The sequence below is a fragment of the Camelus ferus genome, chromosome 1, assembly GCF_009834535.1.
Source record: "Camelus ferus isolate YT-003-E chromosome 1, BCGSAC_Cfer_1.0, whole genome shotgun sequence".
NCBI lineage: Eukaryota > Metazoa > Chordata > Mammalia > Artiodactyla > Camelidae > Camelus > Camelus ferus.
The window spans coordinates 41,156,918-41,178,374 of NC_045696.1; the positions used below are offsets into that span (position 1 = coordinate 41,156,918).

Genomic DNA, 21,457 nt, shown 5'->3' on the forward strand with positions numbered 1-21,457 from the left:
AATAATGAGGACAGTCTTTATATTCTGATATGGAATGATTCTAAGATATTTTGTTAAGTAAGATATAGAAGTATTATATGTTATCATTTGCTTAAAAATCAGGAAAAGATACACTTTTGCTGATGCATGCATAGCCTAATTCTGAAAGAATACACAGGAAACATTGATTACCACTGAGATTAAAAAAAAAAAAACAACTGGGTGACTAGGGATAGTTGTAGGAGGGGGTGTTGTCTCTCTATGATGATTTGTACCTTTAAAATGTTGAGCCATCTGGGTATGCTACATATTCAAAAATAAAACAATAACTTGCCTAAAGTCAGACACCTAGTAAGTGACAGAGAGTGACATTTAAATTTAAGACTGCCTGACTCAAAAGCCACTTAATTTTCACTAGTCAATACTGTCTCATAGAGAAATAGTGCAAAACCAATGCATTTTATTTTTCTAGTGGGTTAAATTCTTGAAAATCATCTCAAATATATAGAAGGTGAAGGGATATTGACTTTCAGCATGTCTTTCAGTCGAGTGGATGTCAGTAGTGTTAACACCATAGAGAAGAGTTTGTGTACCTTTTATAGTCTGCTGAAATCATTTCTTTTTCTCTCCTTAGCTGCTGGCTGGCAGTTGAAGAAGGCAATGGTTTTATAACAAGTCCGTTGTTGTGGTCATTCATCGTACCTGTGACCATTATCCTCATCAGCAATGTAGTAATATTTATTATCATCTTAGTCAAAGTGCTGTGGAAGAATAACCAGAATCTGACGAGGTAAGATTCCCAGTGAATGAGAAGCTGGCAGGCGTGACTCAGCTATGACATAGTAAGCACAGTAACACATCCCCACTCCTAGAAGAGTTTCAGACCCTGGGGCAATGGCAGGGATATGTGGTTTTTAGGACAGATTTTCTCTTAAACTTGTCTCGGGAAGTGGATCTTCTCATCTTCCAACATCAGGACTACAGTGTGGGTCTGTTGCATTACATAACATGCTTCTGTGCTATATGAGCCCAACTGAAAACTAAATCCAAAGACATCAAGAAAAAATTTCTCCCCCCACCCCAAATATTCAGGAACTCAGAGTTGAATAATTAAAAATATAAGAGAATTGTGAGGGGATGCTGGTAACTGTATTTTCACTTTATGAACTAGAAACTGGGTTATATTTTACATGTGTTACTTGAATCACATAATAGCTTTACATTTTAAAAAATGTGTTGCAAACATAAACTTTGGGAGATTTCACTTAAAATTATATTTCCTCTTGAAAAAAATTGGACAATCTGGCAACATTGGGTCCATATTTCCCATCAAGATGGGGTGTGTGGTCTCTGGTTTGTCAGTTTTCATGTCGACTGCTTCTCTCCTGTCTGTAACCTTTCTGACCTCCAGTAGGCATTTTCATGGTCATCCCTGATAAACAGAAAGACCTTTCAGTTGGAGAGACAGAGGACAGAAACTGTTAAACATGTACATCCCCCTCCCCACCTCCATCTCCCACAGCATGGATTGGTTAGAACACAGTTCTATGAATTCAGGCTTAATTGTACAGACTCTTCTTATGTCAAGTAGACTTACTATAAGCACATCTGTGACCTTTGTTGGACACCAAATAGATCCATTTGAATGAACAGATGGGTGAAAACAACCATCATTAGCAGGAACGTAATCTTAAATGTGTACTTTACCAGTCAAGAGTCTCATTTTTCCTATATAAATTAGAGCCCATGTTGAGGGGAAATATGGGAAAAAGATATCACTGATAACCTTTCAAACCTATGTTTTATTAGCAATGCAGGAAAACTGTGGTACAGTCTTGTTAGCCTAATTGCAAATTAGATTATATTTCCTGTATACAAAACAGTATCAGTTTGGCCACAGAAGTCAACCAAATTTGTATTTCTAAATTTTGGCTGATAGCTCATGGTTCTTAAATTGGCTTGGTGACAGTGAAGATCAGGTTACAATTTAATTGTTTAACAAATTATCTTCCATGTATCAATTAGCTTTTGCTGCATAACAAACTATCCCCAAACTTAGTGGCTTAGAATGACCAATGCTTATTATTTGTCATAAATTTGAATGTTGGTCAAGTAGTTGTTCTGGTCTTGGCTGGCTTGAATGCTGATGGATAATCTAGGATGATATACTTTCATGCCTGATGGTTGGTGGTTGGCTGGTAACTGCTCACTTGGGAAAGCTCATCTCTACTCCATGTGGTCTCTCATCCTCTATTAGACCAGTCCAGCCAGGCTTCTTACCATAGTGCTCTCAGGGTTCCAAAGAGCAATAAGAAAAGTCATGCTCTAATGAGCAGAATGCTTTCAAGCATCTGTGGAACAAATGCCAGTGTCCCACTGGTCAAAATAAGTCTTATGGCCAAATTCAGATTCTAGGGATACAGACTTACCATGACAGGGAAGAAGATCAATCTACATTTTGATAACTTTTCATTCCTATATCAGCCTATGGCATGGGAAGGTCCCAGATGCCCCCAAAAGGAATTTCTTACTGGCTGATCACAGTAGTAATAATCACTAAAATAAAATTCTATTTTAAAGAACAAGTTGATTCTTTGTGAAATTTGCCTGCAATAGTATTTAAGGAACTGTTTATGCCTGAGCTTTTAAGTGTATTCCTTTATTAGTATATTTATTTATTCTGTATTTTATCCAGAGTGCCATAGATATAGGAATAACATCTTTTTTCCACCTGAGACATATATTGTTCAGTGAATAGTGTATATGGGCAGCTAAATATGTATTCTCAATAGGAGGGTAACAGTGATATTAATAAGTACAAAGCTGCATGAACCATATTTTCTTTCTTGCCTTCTCTTACCTAGCACAAAGAAGGTTTCATCCATAAGGAAGATTCTTAGCACATTATCTATTGCAGTTGTTTTTGGAATTACCTGGATTCTGGCATACTTAATGCTAATTGGTGATGATAGTGTCATGATCGTCTTCAGCTACATATTCTGCCTTTTCAACACTACTCAGGTATGGTGTGCATTAGTCTAAGAGTAGCAGCCATCGGGTGGTGGAGATGATACCACACTGGACCAAAGTTTTATTATCTTAAAACTCCCTCAAGGTCATTGCTTAGTTACCTTTAGGAGACTATTTTTAATACACTTTGTTAGGGAAGGGGAAAAATAGCTTTTTATTACTAACCTACTGTATCTTTTCCTGAGCCTGGAGTTCATAGAATGTAATTGCAGTAGGGTTGGACCATGTTAGTCCCTCTTCTCTGACCAGGAGAGATTTTGTTGAGCAACTAGCTTGGGAAATATCTCCTGTCCCTTTCCTTGATACAACAGGTTCATAGCAGGTTCTCACAGTGACTGGTGTGGTGCATGTTACAGTGATTCCTGGAACTTGGACCTCTGTTGGGTTTGCTGAATTTTTTCTTTGTCTCTTTTTTGAAATTTTATGATTATTTATCTTATCTTTAAAAAACTTTACTGGAATAATTGGGAATAACTGACAACTATATTTCTGTATTTTAAAGTTTACAACTTGACGATTTGATACACATATACATGTTGAATGATTACCAAGATCAAAATAACACATCCATCACCTCACAGTTAATAATGTGTGTGTGTATGTGATGATAATGCTTAACTACTTGGCAACTTTTAAATACACAATACTATATTAACTATAGTTACCATGCTGTACATTAGATCCTTATTCTTCTAATAATGGAAAAATTTGTACTCTTTGACTTACATTATCCTGCTTACCTCTCCTCCTAGCCATAGGCAACCATCATTCTATTATCTGTTTCTGTGAAATTGGCTTTAAAAAAAAATTCCACATGTTAGTGATACCAGATAGTATTTGTCATTCTCTGGCTTATATCATTTATCATAATGCCTTCCAGGTTCATCTGTATTGTCACAAGTGGCAGGATTTCTTTCTTTTCATTGGCTGAATAATATTCCATGTTTATATCTATCATGCATTTTCTTTATCTGTTCATCCATCAAAGGACATTTAGGTTGTTTCCATATCTTGGCTATTGTGAATAATGCTGGAGTGAACATGGGTGTGAAGTTTTCTCTTCAAGATGATGATTTCAAATTTTAGGATAATTTTTTTTCTATTTCTGTGAAAAACACCATTGGAATTTTGATAGGGGTTGTATCAAATCTTTAGATTACTTTGGGTAAAAGAAAATTTTCGCAGTTTTTTCAACCCTAGAACATGGATATCTTTCCATTTGTTTTTGTCTTCTTCAGTCTTTTTCATCAATGCCATGGTTTTCAGTGTCTAGGTTTACCCTTGGTTTAATCTATTTCTAAGTACTTCATTGTTTTGACATGATTCTAAGTGGCATTGATTTCATAAAGGAAGATTTATATCCTTTTTTTCTTTGGGAACCATGCTATTAATACCTTGCGAGCATCTGCTATAAGAATATTTAGACTAAGGGTTGTGGTCACCTTCTGATTTTCATCATGGCAAAAATATAGATAAATCAAAATGGGAGGTGAAAATAAAAATAATTCTGTTTGACCTCATAATGTTTTTCTTTTTATTCTTTTGTATTTGTGTGTTATTTGTGGAGAGTGTCAGAACTTTAAAATAAAGCAAGGAGGCATTATTCAGAGACTTGGAATCAGGGATTTCTTTCTGTGCTTCTTACTTTATGCCTCCTCCCATAGCAAATACTGCTGTTTACTCTGTTGAAAAGTATTACAAAGGTTTGTCTCTCTTTATATAGAGTTTCTTAGCTGGCAAACTGAATTATATTTCAATATAATGAAAGTACCATTCTTTTACTTATTTATTTATTTAATTGAGGTATAGTTGATTCACAATATTGTATACGTTTCAAGTGTTTAGCATAGTGATTCACAATTTTTAAAGGTTATACTCCATTTATAGTTATTTAAAATATTGGTTATGTATTCTCTGTACTCTACAATATACCCGTGTAGCTTATTTGTTTTGTATATGGTAGTTTGTACCTCTTAATCCCCTACCCCTATGTTGCCCCTCCTCCCCTTCTCTCTCCCCACTGATAACCACTAGGTTGTCATATTCACTAGTTTGTTTTATTTTTTAGTGTTTTCATTTTCTTTGGGTATATGCCCAGGAGTGGAATTGGTGGATCATACGGTAGTTCTATTTTTCATTTCTCGAGGAACCTCCATACTGTTTTCCATAGTGGCTGCACCAATTTATATTCCCACCAACAATGGAAAGTACCCTTCTTTTAAAGTACGCCCCCACCTCATACCGGGATCACTTGTGTGAACAAATGTGATCACTGGACCACCTTCGTGAGGCATGAAAAAGTGCTCCTTAGTAAAGGTTCTCTCCTTAAGCGCCAGACCTCTAACCCTGAAAGCAAAGGGATGATTCCTAAAATTTTACATAGACTGTTATTAGCTTAAAAAAATTACGATTTAATATTTATTGTGATTACCTTCTGGCAATACTTCTGTATGTCACATACGTACTTTTTAAAGGTGTTATAGTTTTCAAATAATTTTTTATAAAACCTTATTTACCTTTAACTTGTTCATCAAAGCCTGAGAAAGTCTTTATAAAATTCCCTTTGTCACTTATTTTTCTACTAGTTTTTCTTATAGCATTTAGCTGTTTGTCTTTATACAGTTTAATGCCATATTATCATGTTTCTAAAATTTATGAATGTTGTATATTTCTGGTGCATTATACCTTTTATCAGTATAATGAGTCACTCCCAGTCCCATTTTATTTTGAAATCTAATTTTTTGTGTATTAATATAGCAACTTCTAATTTGCTTTTATTTGATTTTATCTAGTCTAATTATGCTAGTTCTTTTGTCTTTAAACTTTGTGTCATTTTGTTTTTTACTTACCTCTTTTTAGACCCCATACATTTAGATTTGTATTTTTATAATCATTTTCTCATTGTTTTTCCATTTCATTTAAAAAGTTAACCTTTTATCTTTTTAGCTAAATATTAGCTATCAAAACAGATATGTTTGGTCTTATTCTGACATCTTATTTCCCTTTTTCACATGTATCCATGATTTCTTCCTTAGTTTTACATACTGTGCTATATAAATTATATTTTCTTTTACTTAGCCTTCTCTTATTATTAGAACATTTTCATCCTGTTAATTATTTTTGTTTATTATCTGTTACTACAATTTATGAAACAATTTTCAATTTCCAGAGTAAAACATTGTGTTTTGATCATTCTCTTTAAAGGTAATAGTATGAACACAATTTAGCTGCTTCTTGTCTCCTGGTTTTACTGGTACAATTTAAAATTTATCAAACAATTATTATTATTAAATTATATTGTCTACATTATTTTCTTTCAAGGAATATTTATAACATTTGGATTTTGTTTGATAATTATGCTAGTTGCATTCTGTTATAGCTAAATAGTTTCAGTGTCTTTTGCCAGCCCTTCTATATTGGAATGTCCTATTATTTTGACTTTTAAATTTTAATGAATTTCTCATTAATGATAGAGTATTTTTGAGTAATTGTTTAATGGATAGTTAGTAAATAATGAAGATTTTCCTAGCTGATAGTTTTTCTTTAGGTACCATGACTTGTGAACCTCAAATTAGTTTGGCATTTAATTCTTGGCAATAATCTTTTTTTTTATTGAAATTCTATAGGACTTACTGAGATATTACCTTATGGAGAAAAAAATCTTAGAAAGGTCAGAATTCTTTTTATTTAAAAATTTTTTTTGGTTCTCCTCACTTTTATTTCATCCCTTAGAATTCTTTTTGGAAATAATTTTGGACTCATAAGAGGTTATAAAAATAATACAGAGAGTTCCTATGTAGCCTTCACCCAGCTCTTCCAATGATAACATCTTATGTAACTATAATATATAATCAAACCCAGGAAACTGACATTGGTACAATCCACATACATTATTTACTTACAGGCTTTAATCCCTTGAAATGATGGCTTTATTAATTTAACTATGAATTAAATAAATACATATATTTTTATCAAATAAAATAGAATTATTGTAGTTTTGTAAATTCTTTTGTCCCTTTTTCCCTTGTACTCAAAAGTTAACTTTTCATGTGTACAAGTTTCATCTCCTCAACTAGATAATCAGTTCTATAGTGCAAGAAACATGCTTGTGTGATTCTTTCACAGTAGATGAAAAGCCAGGTGAAATAGTGTACACCACAAAGAGGATGCTTCTCTAGAGACCAGATTTTTCATGTCCCCCAAACAAAACTTCTCTCCCTTGAACAATCAGGTTGGCCAGTGACTACTTTTGTCCTTCTGAAGTCCATGTCCCCTTGCATGCTTCCTTGTGTCATTAAAGCCTTCTTCTGAGGAGTTAGGTACCACCTGTTGGGTATATAAGTTTATCTTCCTGCTTTTGGCCAGAGAACTCATCTATCTCTTGCCAATATGTATTGATTTTCTTAGCCAAACTCTCAGAGTTATCTCACCGGAGCACTAGAAGTCTCCTATATCAGTATTTCTAGGGTATGATTCAGGAAATACATCCTTTTAAGGCTTGGGGCCCTATAGCTGCCAACCTGGGAGACATCCATGGATTTTTAAAAAATAACTTTTTATTTTGAAATAGTTTAATACAAGAAGTTGCAAAAATAGTACAGAGTTCCTATGTACCCTTTGGCCAGCTTTCCCCTATGATAATATCCTATATAACATCACCAAAATCAAGAAATGAACTTTGGCACAATACTCTCAACTCAACTATAGATGTTTTTGATCTGTTTTTTTTCCACAAAGAATATTAATGGGAAGTTACAACAGGGGTCTTTCAAATGCTATAATACATTTTACATTATCTTTCTATTACAGTTACAAGTGAGAGTCTGGAGTGTATTGAACAGAGGCATTTTGGAGCCAAACATATAGTTCAATTCCAGGCTCTACTGATTACTGGTTGGATAATCTTAGGCAAGTTATTTTATTTATCTGAGCTATAGTTTCCTCATCTTTAGCATAGGGATAGTTAAGGTTTATTTCACAGGGTTGATATTATGATTAAATGAGAAGGATTAAATGATAAAGATTGAATTAAAAGCAAGTGTCTGATATTAATAGGACTTCAGTAAGTGGTAGATTTTATTTTAAAATGTATAGAAAATAGTACTCAGTTATTTTGTGGCTTAACTCCTTGTGCACATTTGGTCTTCATATGTAAAGTACAGAAAAGCAATGGGTAGAAGTGCTTAAAATTTTTTTTGTCCTTAAATGCACCAAACTTCTAGTTATGTTACTAAAAGCCCAAGAAATGTAGAATCACAGAATTTTAGAACTGTGAGAAGAATTAGGGAACCCATAGTCAATCTGCCTCTGTTAGGAAATTGAAGATCATAGGTGTCAGAAAAAGAACAAAGTTACTGTGGTGTACTAAAAAATTAATATTCAGTCTTTTGTTCTCAATTCCCAGCACATAGCTCCTTTAATCCTTGGAGTCCCCTGAGGGATGGGTGCTTTTTGTATGCTAATAAGATGACCAGTGGCTGGGGCCCCAAGATAGCTTTAGGATGGAGACTGGTCGCCAGAAAGACCAAGACTTGATTAGAAGCTTAGGACTTCCAGCTCTACCCACCAACTTCCAGAACGAGAGAGGGGTTGGAGATTAAGTCAGTCACCGGTAGCCGATGTTTTAATCAATCATGCCTGTGTAATGCGATCTATATAAAAACCCCTAAATAAAGGGGTTTGGAGAGCCTCCAGGTTGGTGAACAGTTTGAAGTACCGGGAGGGGGACACACTGGAAAAGGGCATGGAAGCTTCCTGCTCTTGCCTATAATCTCTTCTGTTTGGCTGTTTCTGACTTGTATCCTTTATAATGAACAGATACTAGTAAGTGAAACTCCTTCCTGAGTGAGTTCTGTGAGTCCTTATAGCAGGTTGTCAAACCTGAAGTGGGGAGGCTGTAACCAGGTCGACAGAAGTGCGGACAACCTGGGGACCCAACACTGGTGACTGGCATGTGAAGTGAGGGAAATCTCGTGGGACTGAGCCCTTAACCTGTGGAGTCTGACGCTAACTCTGGGTGGTTGGTGTCAGAACTGAACTGAATTGGAAGACACCAGGTTGGTGTCCCAGTTGGTTGGTGTCAGGAGGAAAACAGAAACCTCACGGTTGCACAGCTAACATTTGGCAAATGGGGACCTGAACTCAGGGCTTCGACGTACGTTCTTCCGTGTAGCACTTAGATATGAGAAGAACATTGCCTCAACCCTCTGAGACAAGAAAGTACACAGCAGCTGCTGGCTGGGAAACTCAAGTTCTTGTGCATGATGAGAAGCGTGGCAGGGTGAAATAAAATCTCTTCTCTGATTCTGTATCTCAATACTTATCTAATATTAAACTTTGATTCTATCTGCCAGGGGTTGCAGATTTTTTTCCTTTACACTGTCAGAACAAAAATCTTCCAGGATGAAGCTTCCAAACTGTTGAATTCATTGTTGTCATCCACTGGGAGAGTGAAGACGCTGCCATCCGTGACCACCCTGAGGCTGCGCGTGAGGATGTACAACATGCTCAGGGCGTTTCCAGCCCTGAATGAACACTTCAGGCTGCTGGAGCCATCTGAACTTAACGAGGACGAGACGCGCTCTCAGAGTGACCAAGCAAACCCAAGCACTTAGACAGTGAAACTGCTGCCTCTCGTGTTCCTCTTTTTATTCAACTCATGTAAGTTTCACTTTTTCTACTTCCTTCCTTTATTACTCTGTCTTTTCCCAGAAAATCTCCCTCAGTTTACTTTGCTCCAGGCTAAGAATCAGGTAAAACTTGTTGTTTATTATCATCAGGGATAATGGAGTTGGCAGTTTTTCTGTTATTCAATAGATTCTTACCCCAATGAGGTGAAGAATTCTACTCAGCATTCAGCATTCAGAATAATTTGACTATCATTGTTCCCCATACCATAGTCTATGTGACACCTGTGATAAAAATGTAGAACCTAAAACAAGTTCGTTTACAATTTACTGAAAAGGATGTGAAGAGAAAAATTTACCCGCTGGAACAAAATGACTCCTGATGAACACTGCAGGGAGTTGCTTGTAGGTATCATATTTTTGATCTGTGAATATTTTAAATTTGTATGTGCTTATGATTTTATTTCCGATTAAGAATTTTGCAACAATTTAACCTTCTGTTAAAAAAGCGTATTTTGTGTTCAGAAGAGTTCGCCCTATGAGAAGTAGGCAATGAGATAGAGAAAAATTAGCCAGTTACTAAATAAAGCATCTAGGTAATTCCTTCCACTTACTTTATCTGCCCTTTTATTGATGAAATGACACTGAGACTCAAAAAATGAAGAGTTAGTCACAGTCACCCCTTATGGCTTTTAAAAGATCTAGCTACTCATGGAGTTTCAAACACTTGTGTTATGAATGGCTTTCTAGATAAAAAATGACCTCCCTTGGGGTGGGGAGCATTCCCGCTGGACTCAGGAGATACAGCCTTTAAATTGCTGTGTTCTGTTTTGTCATAAACTAGGCAGCTGCTGTGAGTGCCCTGATCTAAGGGACTAACAAATGGTATGTGAGCTGCGGCATATCCTTCTTACCACGCTCTAAAGGACATTTTTTTTTTTAATATAAATGACTGTTGGATTTCTAGGTGAGCCAAGAGCCTATTGCATTTGTAGTATAATTGAGACTTTAAAGGATAGTGGGAAAAAGTAAAAAGAATATAGAAGTAAAACAGTCCTCAGAGGCCAGTGTTTTTAGTGGTGTGACACTGCTGTCCCTAGATAGGAGCCGGACTTTGGGAAAGTTGTAAGATGTAGTTGACCTACTGTATGTCCTGAAATTTATATTCAGATGAAAATAAACCTGAAGTAAAGGCCACTTTAAATATGAAAAAAAAAATCACCAAAGAGTCCCATTTAGCCTGAGGGTGGTTTTAGTTTTCTTTGCACTTTTTTCAGCATTCTTGGGGGTAGAGCAACCAAAATTCCATATAATGTTCCTGGAATGGCTGCACCATGAATGTGTGAGCTTCACATGCGTATTGTGGAGGATAAGCCAGGTGGGTATTGCTGTGACCCACCTACCCTGAAATCCTGCCACTTAGAAATAATTCTGTTGTGTTAAGCCTTTACCTCATGCACTGGTTAGGAATCTGTTTAGTGACAGAGATCCAACTCAGATTAAGTGTCAGAGGATTTAATGGCTCAATTAATTGTAAAGTCCGAGGGCTGAGTTGGGTTTTAGGCAGGGTGGTTCCATGTTCTGGTTTGCCTGAGCCAGTTGCAATTTGGGCCTGTTGTCCTATCTTCAGTATTATCAGCAGTCTCTTTTCCTTTCAGGTGTTCTGGGTTGGGACATAAAATACCCACTAACTTTAGGTGTAGAGTTCAAATGCGAGGAGTTCAAAGAAAGTGTAGGGATTCTCTTTTTCTCTCCCTGTTTCGTGGCTTTTTGTCCTTCTGTTTGACTTCATCCTCACACTGAGTTTTCATGGCTGGAAACTGGCCGTTGGCACCCCCTTCCTCCTGCCCTGCAGCTCCACGCTGGGGTCTCCCATTGGCTGCAGCCATGAACCTGTGGGGCTCAGTCGCCTGTGATACAGAGCAAAGCAGGGCCAGGGAGAGGAAAGGACCAAGGAGCTGGCACACCTTGACAGTTGTGTGCCCACAGGCATTATATGCAGGGAATGTTGACCCAGCCTGGGTCACATACCCACTGTGGAGTGGAGGGATGGGGGATGAGCTGGTTGACAGGATATCCTGGAGCGGAGAGTGGACAGTTACACTGAGGATGGGATGCTGGCAGCAAAACATTGAGGTTGGTCCCACTATATCTTCTGGCAAAATATGAGTACGTCTTGGGAAAACAACCACTTGCAGGCTTATCAATCATTTCCCTTACTCTGAATGAGCCTGTTAGATCCTTGTCTGAGCAAGATTTGAATGGGGTGGGTAAGAAAAGGGAGAAATTATTTGGAACCTTGGAAGTTGAAGAGCAAGGATAGGGACTATAGGAGCCGAAGGCTAATGTTACTTAAAAAGACAACTGTAGGGAAGAGAGACTCAGGGTACTGCAGAACTGGTTTTCATGATATTCTGTGGGGCCAATGTTCCCTGTTTCTGGTTTACTTTGTGTGAAAACAGTCCCCTGTATCCTTCTCAGTTGTGGCAGCATATGTAGTTTCTTCGGGGAACAACCACCCGGACCTTTGATTTCCTTTTCCTGAGTCATAACTAACAGTTCAGGGCTCACTGTTTAACTGTCAGAGTATGGATTGCTTTTTCTCTTACCCTTTCCATTTTGAAGTTTATCTTGCCTCTTTTTTTCCTGTTACCCACAAAGGGAGATCATTCTCAAGCTCATTGCTCTGTTTGTTGTTGCTTGGTATTCTTTGCCAGCGCTTGGGAAACCTGGTCCAAAAGTGCTGACTGGATCATACCAGTCTATCAACCACTGGAGCTTTTTCCATGTTCCCTTATGCTCTTTGTTTGAATACAGAAGAATTTAAATAGCTATAATAATAGTAAATGAAATTTTAGGTACTTTCAGTTAAAATTAACTAGTTCTTTTAATAATTGATTGTATAATTTAACAAAAGTTACAAAGTTGTTCTATTATTGGATAGCTAGATCAGTTCAGTTTTTAATATTGTAGTGACATATGATTAATAATGAAAATTTTTAATATTGTAATGACATATGATTTTTCCTTCTTTTTAATTATTTCCTTAAGATAAATTCTCAGGATTAGGACACAAGTGTCAAAGGAATGGGCATATGTTTAAGTTCCTTGTATAAGTTACTGTATTGTCTCAACAACATTGCACTAATTTATAATGTCACCCACATTTGGAGTACCATAAACATTTTTTATACACTGTTTACTTTGGAATTTTATTTTTAAATTGTATGTGTTGTCCATTTATCAATTGAACTGTTATTTTTTTCCTCAAATTTATATGAAAGCTTTTCTATTATGGTTATTAGCACTTCAACTATTACATTTGGTGAAAATATTTCCCCTTAGTTTATTGTTTTCCTCTCTTTTTAATATAATGAAATACTCACTCTGCATTTTATTCAAAATATCCAAAAGATTTATGGAGCATTTAGCATTTCTTGACTTTAAATGTCTTCATACAGGCAGACCGTTTTGTGTTGAGGAATATACTAGGGATTATACAGAAACTTCTAAAACGAAGAACAGGGCCATAAATATGCCAACGGAGGCCAAATGAATCCTGTACGACAGACACATGACATCTCTAACCCTTCATTATAGTGTAGAGCAGTTGGGTGGGGTTCCATGAGAAAGTTATTTTTTCCTCTCAAATATGTTCTCTGTCTCTTTGTGTCCATCCACCTTTCTTGAAAATAAAACACTAAATCTTGGAGAAGATTAGCAATTGTTTGTTCTCCCACATACACACACACACACACAACTCGGAGAGATTCAAATGTTACACATGCATCACCTGTATTACTTCAGTTAAATATAGGTAACCTATTACAATGTGTATTGAAAAAAATATATGAAAGTTGCTGAAAAGCTAAGTAAGGAAATCAGGAAGAAGAGAAAATAATCGTAGGAGCAAAAAGTAAGAAGCGAGAGATGAAATTAGTACCCAAGGAACATTCATAGTGGTCTTGAATTTTTGCTAAGAATGGGCCACAGATTAGACCATAAGCTTCCTAACACCCAACGTATGATGGGTCACATATGATCACCTGTGATCACACAGGTCACATATCTCTTAACAATTCAACAAACAATACATTTCTTGGGAAAAACACAATGATTTCAATACTATTTGAAATTGGTTATTGATACATTTTCTTTTTCTTTTTAAATTTCTTATGTATATGTAATTTATTGAAGTATAGTCAGTGTGCAATGTTGGATTTTTTAAAATATTGAAGTGGTTTTCCTTCATTTTGGTTATTAGAGTTAATTTTCTGTTTTGTTTGTTTGCTTTATTTTTTTATTTTTAAAATGAACTTTATTGACATATAATTTACATGCAATAAAATACACCCATTTTAAGTGTACAATTAGATGAGTTTTAACAAATGTGTCCACCTGTGAAACCACCACCTTAAACAAGATTAAGAATATTTCCTTCACCCTGTGATGCATCCCTCCCCAGTTAAACCTTTCACCCATCCCAGCTCCAGGCAACCACTGATCTGCTTTCTACTACCATGGATTAGTTTTGTCTGTTCTAGAATGCCGTATGGATGGAATCACACCCTCTTTTGAGTCTGGCTTCTTTCACCATAGTGTTTTTGATACTCATCCATGTTGTGTATTTCAGTTTCTTTTTATTGCTGAGTAGAATTCAGTTGTTTGGATAGACCACGTTTTGTTTATATATTCACCAGTTGAGAGACATGTGGTCATTTCCAGGTTTTGAAAACTATGAATAATACTGATATAAACATTCTCCTAAACTCTGTGTGTGGACATGTTTTCTCTTGAAGTATCGAGTAGTAGAATTGCTGAGTCGTAGCATAAGTGTATATTTAACTATATAGGAAACTGCCAGACAGTTTTCCAAAGTAGTTTTACCATTTAGCAGTAGCAATATATGGGGGTTAGTATTTAAAGTCCTGAATTGTTTCAAAAAGTAGAAATAGGTCATAAATCCTTTTTGCAAGCCATTGACTGTGTTTCCGAAAAATCCCATTGCTTGATATGTTAGCCCTTTATTTTAACAAAGAAGGAGAAGAAAAGCAATGCAGAGTGGTGTGATCTAATACTGTCATCTCTTAAAAGCTGTATTTCCCAGGGAACTATAGTCCAATTCTTATCTTCTTCCAGTGGAGTTTTGTTACACGTGGAAGTATGGCATTGATAATGTGCTGAACTTTGATATAAGCTGCTATGAAACCCAATATAACAATTGAGACCTTCTGGACCTTTGTAATAACAAAAAAGAAGATTGATTTTTCTGCCATAGTACTTACCAAGCAATAGCAGACTGGGGAAGCATTCTGGACTGGGAGTTGTGGTCCCAGCTACAAGTTATGTCACGCAAAGCAAGACATTTGCCTCTCTAAGCATATGTCTACACTGTATCTTTGTAATGGGCAGCACTAGGTGAATTCTAAATTCTGTAGCAGCTCTAAAATTTTGTGACTCTAAATGAAGGCTGAAATTATTTTGAAATCAACTTAAAATATTTTTTCCATCTACGCATTACATGAGTATATTTTCCTTAAAAAAAGAAAATAAACTAGAGCATACCAGACAAAGTCTCAGCCCCCTTCTCTCCTCTGCCTTCCCCTTCTCCCCACAGTTAACAACTGAAATAAGTTTGCTGTGTATCCTTTCAGATTTTAAGAAATACATATACACGAAATTGTATACCCATTGAAAGTCATAGTCTAGTGTGTGTGCTTTTTTTCTCTTGTTTTACACAAATGCTATAAGGATCTGATTTGGTGGTCCCAAGAACACCCCCAGGTTCAGTGACTCACTAGGAGCACTCATAAGATTCAATGTAAAGTTGTATTCATGGCTCTGGCATATTACAGAAAAATAATATAAAGCACAATTAACAAAGGAAAAAGTCACATGGGGTGAAAGGCTAGGGGAAGCCAAGTGCAAGCTTCCAAAAGTTCTCTTTCAGTGTGGTCCTGCAAGATGTGCTTAATTCCTCTAGCAATGAAATGCTGTCTGCCAGGGAAATTCATTAGAGACTCAGTGCCCAGGTTTTTATTCAGGGCAGATCACAAAGGCACACTCTGTCTGGCAGGTACCAACATTCCAGACTCCCAGAAAGTAAGCAGGTGTTCAGCATAAACCATGTGTTTGTACAGTTTAGGCACAGTGCACCCTTCTTACCAAAGAATAGTGGGAATGCTCCAAGTTCACATCTTGCAAGCAGGTCTTTCTAAGAATAGCAGTCTCAGGCTGCTATGTTAACTCTCTTCTGCATGGTAACATGACTTAAACTTGCTTTTTTCACTCAATAAAGTGTTTTTGAGATCTAACTGTATTATGTGCACATTTCCTTTCATTGCTCTATAGTCTTTTACTTGAAAAAAACGCGCTGATGGGTATCTGTGTTCTCATGTGCAAGTTTTTTCTCTGGCACCCTAAAAGTGGGATTGCTGGGTCCTACAGGTTTGGGTATATTAGCTGCTGATAACTATTACGTACTACCCTTTAAATAGTTTGTTTCAATTATGCCTCCACATCAAAGTATGAATGTCTCTTTTGCTATACCCTTTCCTATAAAGTGTTATAAAATTTTATCCAATATGTGAAGCATGTCATCTCATTGTGGTTTTATTTTGCTTTTTTATTATGAGTAAGTTTTTCTTCATTGAAATTGTGTTTTGAAAACACCCTGTTTAATTATGCATTTATATGGAGGGACTAAAAACAAGATCATTGGCATAAATGTTAGATTAGAGATGCAACCACCTCCAAGTACACAGAGTTTGGTTTGACAGGTATGACTTCTAGAGTCTGACATCTAGGTTTCTGAAAAGAGCTGAAAAAAAGCTACTCTTAATCAAATGGAATTTGCTGAGATCTCCTCGTACATCTGGGGCACTTAGTCTTTCAATCTAAACTCTGACAGAGTCCACTGAGGTCACTCAGCACTGTCTGCAGGAGACATGAGTGAAGAAAAGTAATAAATTTCAGATTACTCAGAGATAAAATCCTCTACTGCTAGGAACTCACCAGTGATGGCTGCTCCTTGTTTCTGGAAGATTGCTCTATAAAATGGTGAGGAAATTAATTTTCTTTCTTTCATTTAATAAATATGTATTGAATATGTAGAGGGGCCGGACTCTAGGAATACAAAATCTAGGAAGAACTGCCTTCAAGGAGCAGTTTCGCTGAAGAGAGGTGGACGTAGAGCCCCATGGTAATGCAGAAACATTTTAGACTATCCACGGATGTGCAGCCGGCAGGTCAGACTGAAGGATTTCGCTTAGCTGGTGCTAAGAATTACTCACTCAGAGGTATACAGTGAGAATAACATTCTTTTCTCCTTTGTTATTTCTGCATTGGGTAGCAGCTTCCTTTGTTTACACAAACAGATCTTTCTGTTTGGCCAATATTAGGGAATCTCAGCTGACCAGCTGGTCCCTATTTGGTCCTCATGAGTTTCCCCTTCTGTCTGGTGTTCTCCTATTTAGCTGACTACTGCCAAAACAGTTGATTCTTAGGGAGGGACATAACTTCTATGAAATTCTCACCCAAGGAGGAACTTACCATTTCTTTGGTTTCACCGAGGGTAGCTGAGATGATTGAAATTATCAAAATCATTTGTACTAATTACTAAAGGAGAACATTATGAAACAGAGGTTTCATCCAACTTGTTTCCAAGGCTCATGGTCTTTGTCCCACTTCCCATCCAGTTGAAGAACCTCCCTTTTTCATTCTTAGGATTTCCCCCCTTCTATTTGATGAGTTCTAGCCACACAGACTTCAGGGAGAAAGAGCAGGTGGTAGGTAAGTGAGTTGACTGCCTCTCTCAAAACCATAATACAACTGTAACCCTTCTTCAGATGTCTCTGAAACTTGGACAGTAACCTTCAAATGCAGAATCCTCATTTCTCCCCTTGCTACAGGTGAAGCCAAAGTATTTCCTTACACTACTTCTCCTTTCTTCCCACATTTCAACTGTCACATTTCTGATTCAGGGTTATTCTTGATATTTGTTTCAAACCAAATTTACCTGGACATAGGACAGAGGGCCAGGTAATCATGAAGTTCAATTTACTCTGGTTCAGTACCTTTGTAAGCTCCACACACAAAACAGAGGGTAAGGTATTTTTTGATTAATAGCACTTTAAAGGTGTGCTTATAGAATTCCTAGAACAGTCTTCTTAATGGTTTGATTGATGCTTATCCCAATAAATGTGATCATAAGTGCTTAGTAAATGACAGTTATATGACAGCCTTTCTGGTTTCTCTGATGAAAGGCAGCAGTAACTAAAATCAGTGTCTACACATACAGAGGGAGAAATCATGTTCTTGATAAGGGTGGTAAGTGGTTCAGTTCAGGTTATTGCTTTGTGGCCCATTATCACCTGTGTTTATTGGGAGCCTGAGTACAGAAACCTGTATCAGCAACTGTGGGAACATTACACAAACAGCAATAACTATTTCATTGACTCAACAACTACTCATTGCATGCCTACTAGTCACATAGGGCAATAAATGCCAGATGCTGGCAGGGATAGGGAGAACATATAATCACTGCTCTCAAGTTGGGTGGGGTTGGGGTGGTAGTAATAGGATTATAAGTGAGGATACAGAACAATCACATAAGATTTCATAAAGAACTAATTGTCAAATATTTGGTACAAAAAGTCAGGGTTATAATGTAGTCTTTAGTGTCTTCAATAAGACCACAAAAAGATAGCATTTACACTGCCCCCCCCAATCTTAATGATATGGAGGGTTGGCATTATCTTATACAGCTAAATATTTGCATAATCTACCATTCAGCAATCCATGTATTGGCATATAACTAAGATACTATCATACAAGAGACATACACAAGAATGTTCATAGAGGCACACAGCAGAAACTTTTGGGAACAACCTAAATACACTTTGATAGGAGAATAGATAAAAATTTGTGGCATACTTCCTCAAAGGAACTATTCCTCCAAGAAAACAAATGAACTTTTAGTTTTATTTATTTTTTGAAGTATAGTCAGTTTACAATATGTCAATTTCTGGTGTACAGCATGTTTCAGTCAGTTTTCATTCTTTTTCACTATAGGCTACTACAAGATACTGAATACAGTTCCCTGTGCTATACAGTATAAACTTATTTTATATATAGTAGTTAGTATCTGCAAATCTCAAACTCCCAATTTATCCCTTCCTACTCCCTCTCCCCCTTGGTAACCATAAGTTTGTTCTCTATGTCTGTGTGTCTGTTTCTATTTTGTAAATAAGTCCATTTGTGTCTTTTTTTTTTAATTCCACATATGAGTGATACGGTATTTTCCTTTCTATTTCTGGCTTACTTCACTTAGAATGACAATCTCTGTGTCCATCCATGTTGCTGCAAATGGCATTATTTTATTTTTTATAGCTGAGTAGTAGTCCATTGTATAAATATACCACAATTTCTTTATCTAGTCATCTGTTGATGGACATTCAGGTTGTTCTCATGTCTTGGATATTGTATATAGTGCTACTATGAACATTGGGGTGCATGTATCTTTTTGAATTGAGAGTTCCCTCCGGATATATGCCTAGGAATGGGATTGCTGGATCATAGGGTAAGTCTATTTTTAGTTTTTAAAGGGATCTCCATCCTGTTTTCCATAATGGCTGCACCAAATTACATTCCCACCAGCAGTGTAGGAGGGTTCCCTTTTCTCCACATTCTCTCCAGCATTTATCATTTGTGGACATTTTAATGATGGCCATCCTGAATGGTGTGAGCTGATACCTCATTGTAGTTTTGATTTGCATTTCTCTGATAATTAATGATTTGAGCATTTTTTCATGTGCCTATTGGCCATTTGTATGTCTTCATTGGAGAATTGCTTGTTTAGGTCTTCTGCCCATTTTTGAATTGGGTTGTTTTTGTTGTTGTTGTTGTTGTTGTTGTTGTTATGTTGTATGAGCTGTTTGTATATATGGGAGAGGAGCACATAGGGAATTATAGTTTATTGGTAATGTTCTAATCTTTGGGTTGGGTGTTGATTTCCGACTGTTCATTATGCTCTTAAATCAATTTTTAAAATGTAATCATTATATGTGATCAGGAACAGGAAAGGTCACTGAAGTTTTTGTGGATAATTTAGTATTAGACTGAAACAAGAAAATGGGCAGGATATGATTTGGTTATAAAGGTATTTATAACCTAAAGGAGGCAGTTTGACAAACTGAGATGATAATTTCATGTTCTCATATGACATATAAATAAACTCAAATATCCTTGATTTCATGCCCAATCATGGTATTGTAAGCCTACATCCAGCTGGATAGCAAGAGGCAAAATCTTCTATAAAGTTTTTCATTGAAAATTTTAAAATGTATATTTCTGGAGAATCCTAGGGGAATATTTTAATTGTTGTAAAGATGTCCTTGTCCCATGTCACCTGAGCCTCTGATCTGGCTTCCAAATGATGTTCTACTCTCACTTCTTGCCTTAGGCAGCTCTTGCTTCTGCTCTGACCTGAGAAATAATCACTCCCCCATCTTTCAATTTCCCCAGTGGTAGGTGGGAACAGGTTTTAACATTAAACAAGATTTCACTGATTTTTGAGGATGAAGCATGAGGGAATTACAACATAAAGATCCCTAAGCTGCTTTCAGAGTCCACAGGCCCTAGCCCCTCTGGAAGACCATCCTATGAGTCCCTCTCTTCCCAGCTTCCAGCTGGCCCCAGTGTAACAGGGATCAGTTTATTTTTCCTTAATGGCAAGACTCCTGGGTGAGTGCCCCTTTCCTGGGAGCCTAGAGAGAGGAAATTCCCCCCTCCCCCATTCCACACTAAGCTTCTCCTTACTTCCTGCCCCAGGGTCTGACCTCCCTTTAGGAAGACTGGCAGTCGTATTATTTACTTCTTTCAGGAATATTTTACCTGTGTCCGTATTTGTGTGGTTTTATTCAGTCTCAAACCTTTTCAAAGACATCAGAATATTATTATTGGACTGCAGTTCATTTCTCCAAATCTGGATGACTCAATTCTAAATAACAAGCAATGAAGAACAGTCTTTGGAGAAAATGTGGAACTTTTTTCATTCTTTCTGCAGTCTTCTGCTCCCCAATCCCTGCAAGCAACTGCTCAAAGAGCAATACATACATACAGCGTTGGAAAATACATTTCAGAGGCAAGAGCATTCTAAACTCACATATTTCACTCTCAATTTTTCAGACTTATAACTGCAAAAAGATCACACTCTTTACAGTACTAAAAGAACATACATTCTCATCTGAATTCACTTTACCTTTCTGGTGAACAATTGGGGACCAGGTAAGTTCAAATTGCTTTTTGCTTGGCCTCCGTTTTAGAAGGCAGAAGTTCCTTGCAGCTTTTGAAATAACACTACCCATCCCCCATCCCCCACCAATTTAGGCTTCAGTCTGAGCCAGGGAACTTCTTACATAAACACCTATATTCAAAAGAAATGTTTTCGGTGAGAGAAAGGAAGAGTGCGTAAGGTACGCTCCAAAGTCTCATTTCCAAAAAGGCTTGTGGAATCTTTAATCGGCATTAATTTCCCAGCCTTTACCCTTTACCCACATACATTTGTCCTGTCTCGGAAACGCAGTTGGGAACTCCTTGCTCACAAACTGATTCATTCCATTTCCCAGTACATAGCTTGGCAGAACGTAGGCGCCCAGTAATGAATGAATGAGTTTGCATAAAGAAGGCGGGAAAAGGGTTAGTTTTTTTGAGAGATGACTAGGAGATCTACAGTGGCCACAAAGCAACAAAAAACACCCAAACTTGGACAAACGCCCACAATTAAGCGGCTCTCAGAGTCCAGAACAGCAAATTACGCCCCG

General features: G+C 36.9%; 1 protein-coding gene across 3 annotated transcripts in view; it reads left to right on the forward strand.

Annotated features, from left to right (window-relative positions):
* Positions 1–13,836, forward strand: part of ADGRG7 (adhesion G protein-coupled receptor G7) — a 66,880-nt gene extending 53,044 nt beyond the window's left edge. For all 3 annotated transcript variants that reach the window (XM_006188520.3, XM_032477791.1, XM_014562464.2), the window contains 3 exons: positions 614–769; positions 2,844–3,000; positions 9,363–13,836. In XM_006188520.3, the coding sequence (XP_006188582.2) occupies positions 614–769; positions 2,844–3,000; positions 9,363–9,623 (574 nt within the window). In that variant the 3' untranslated portion in view covers positions 9,624–13,836. The remainder of the gene's footprint in view (positions 1–613; positions 770–2,843; positions 3,001–9,362) is intronic.
* The last annotated feature ends 7,621 nt before the right edge of the window (positions 13,837–21,457 follow it).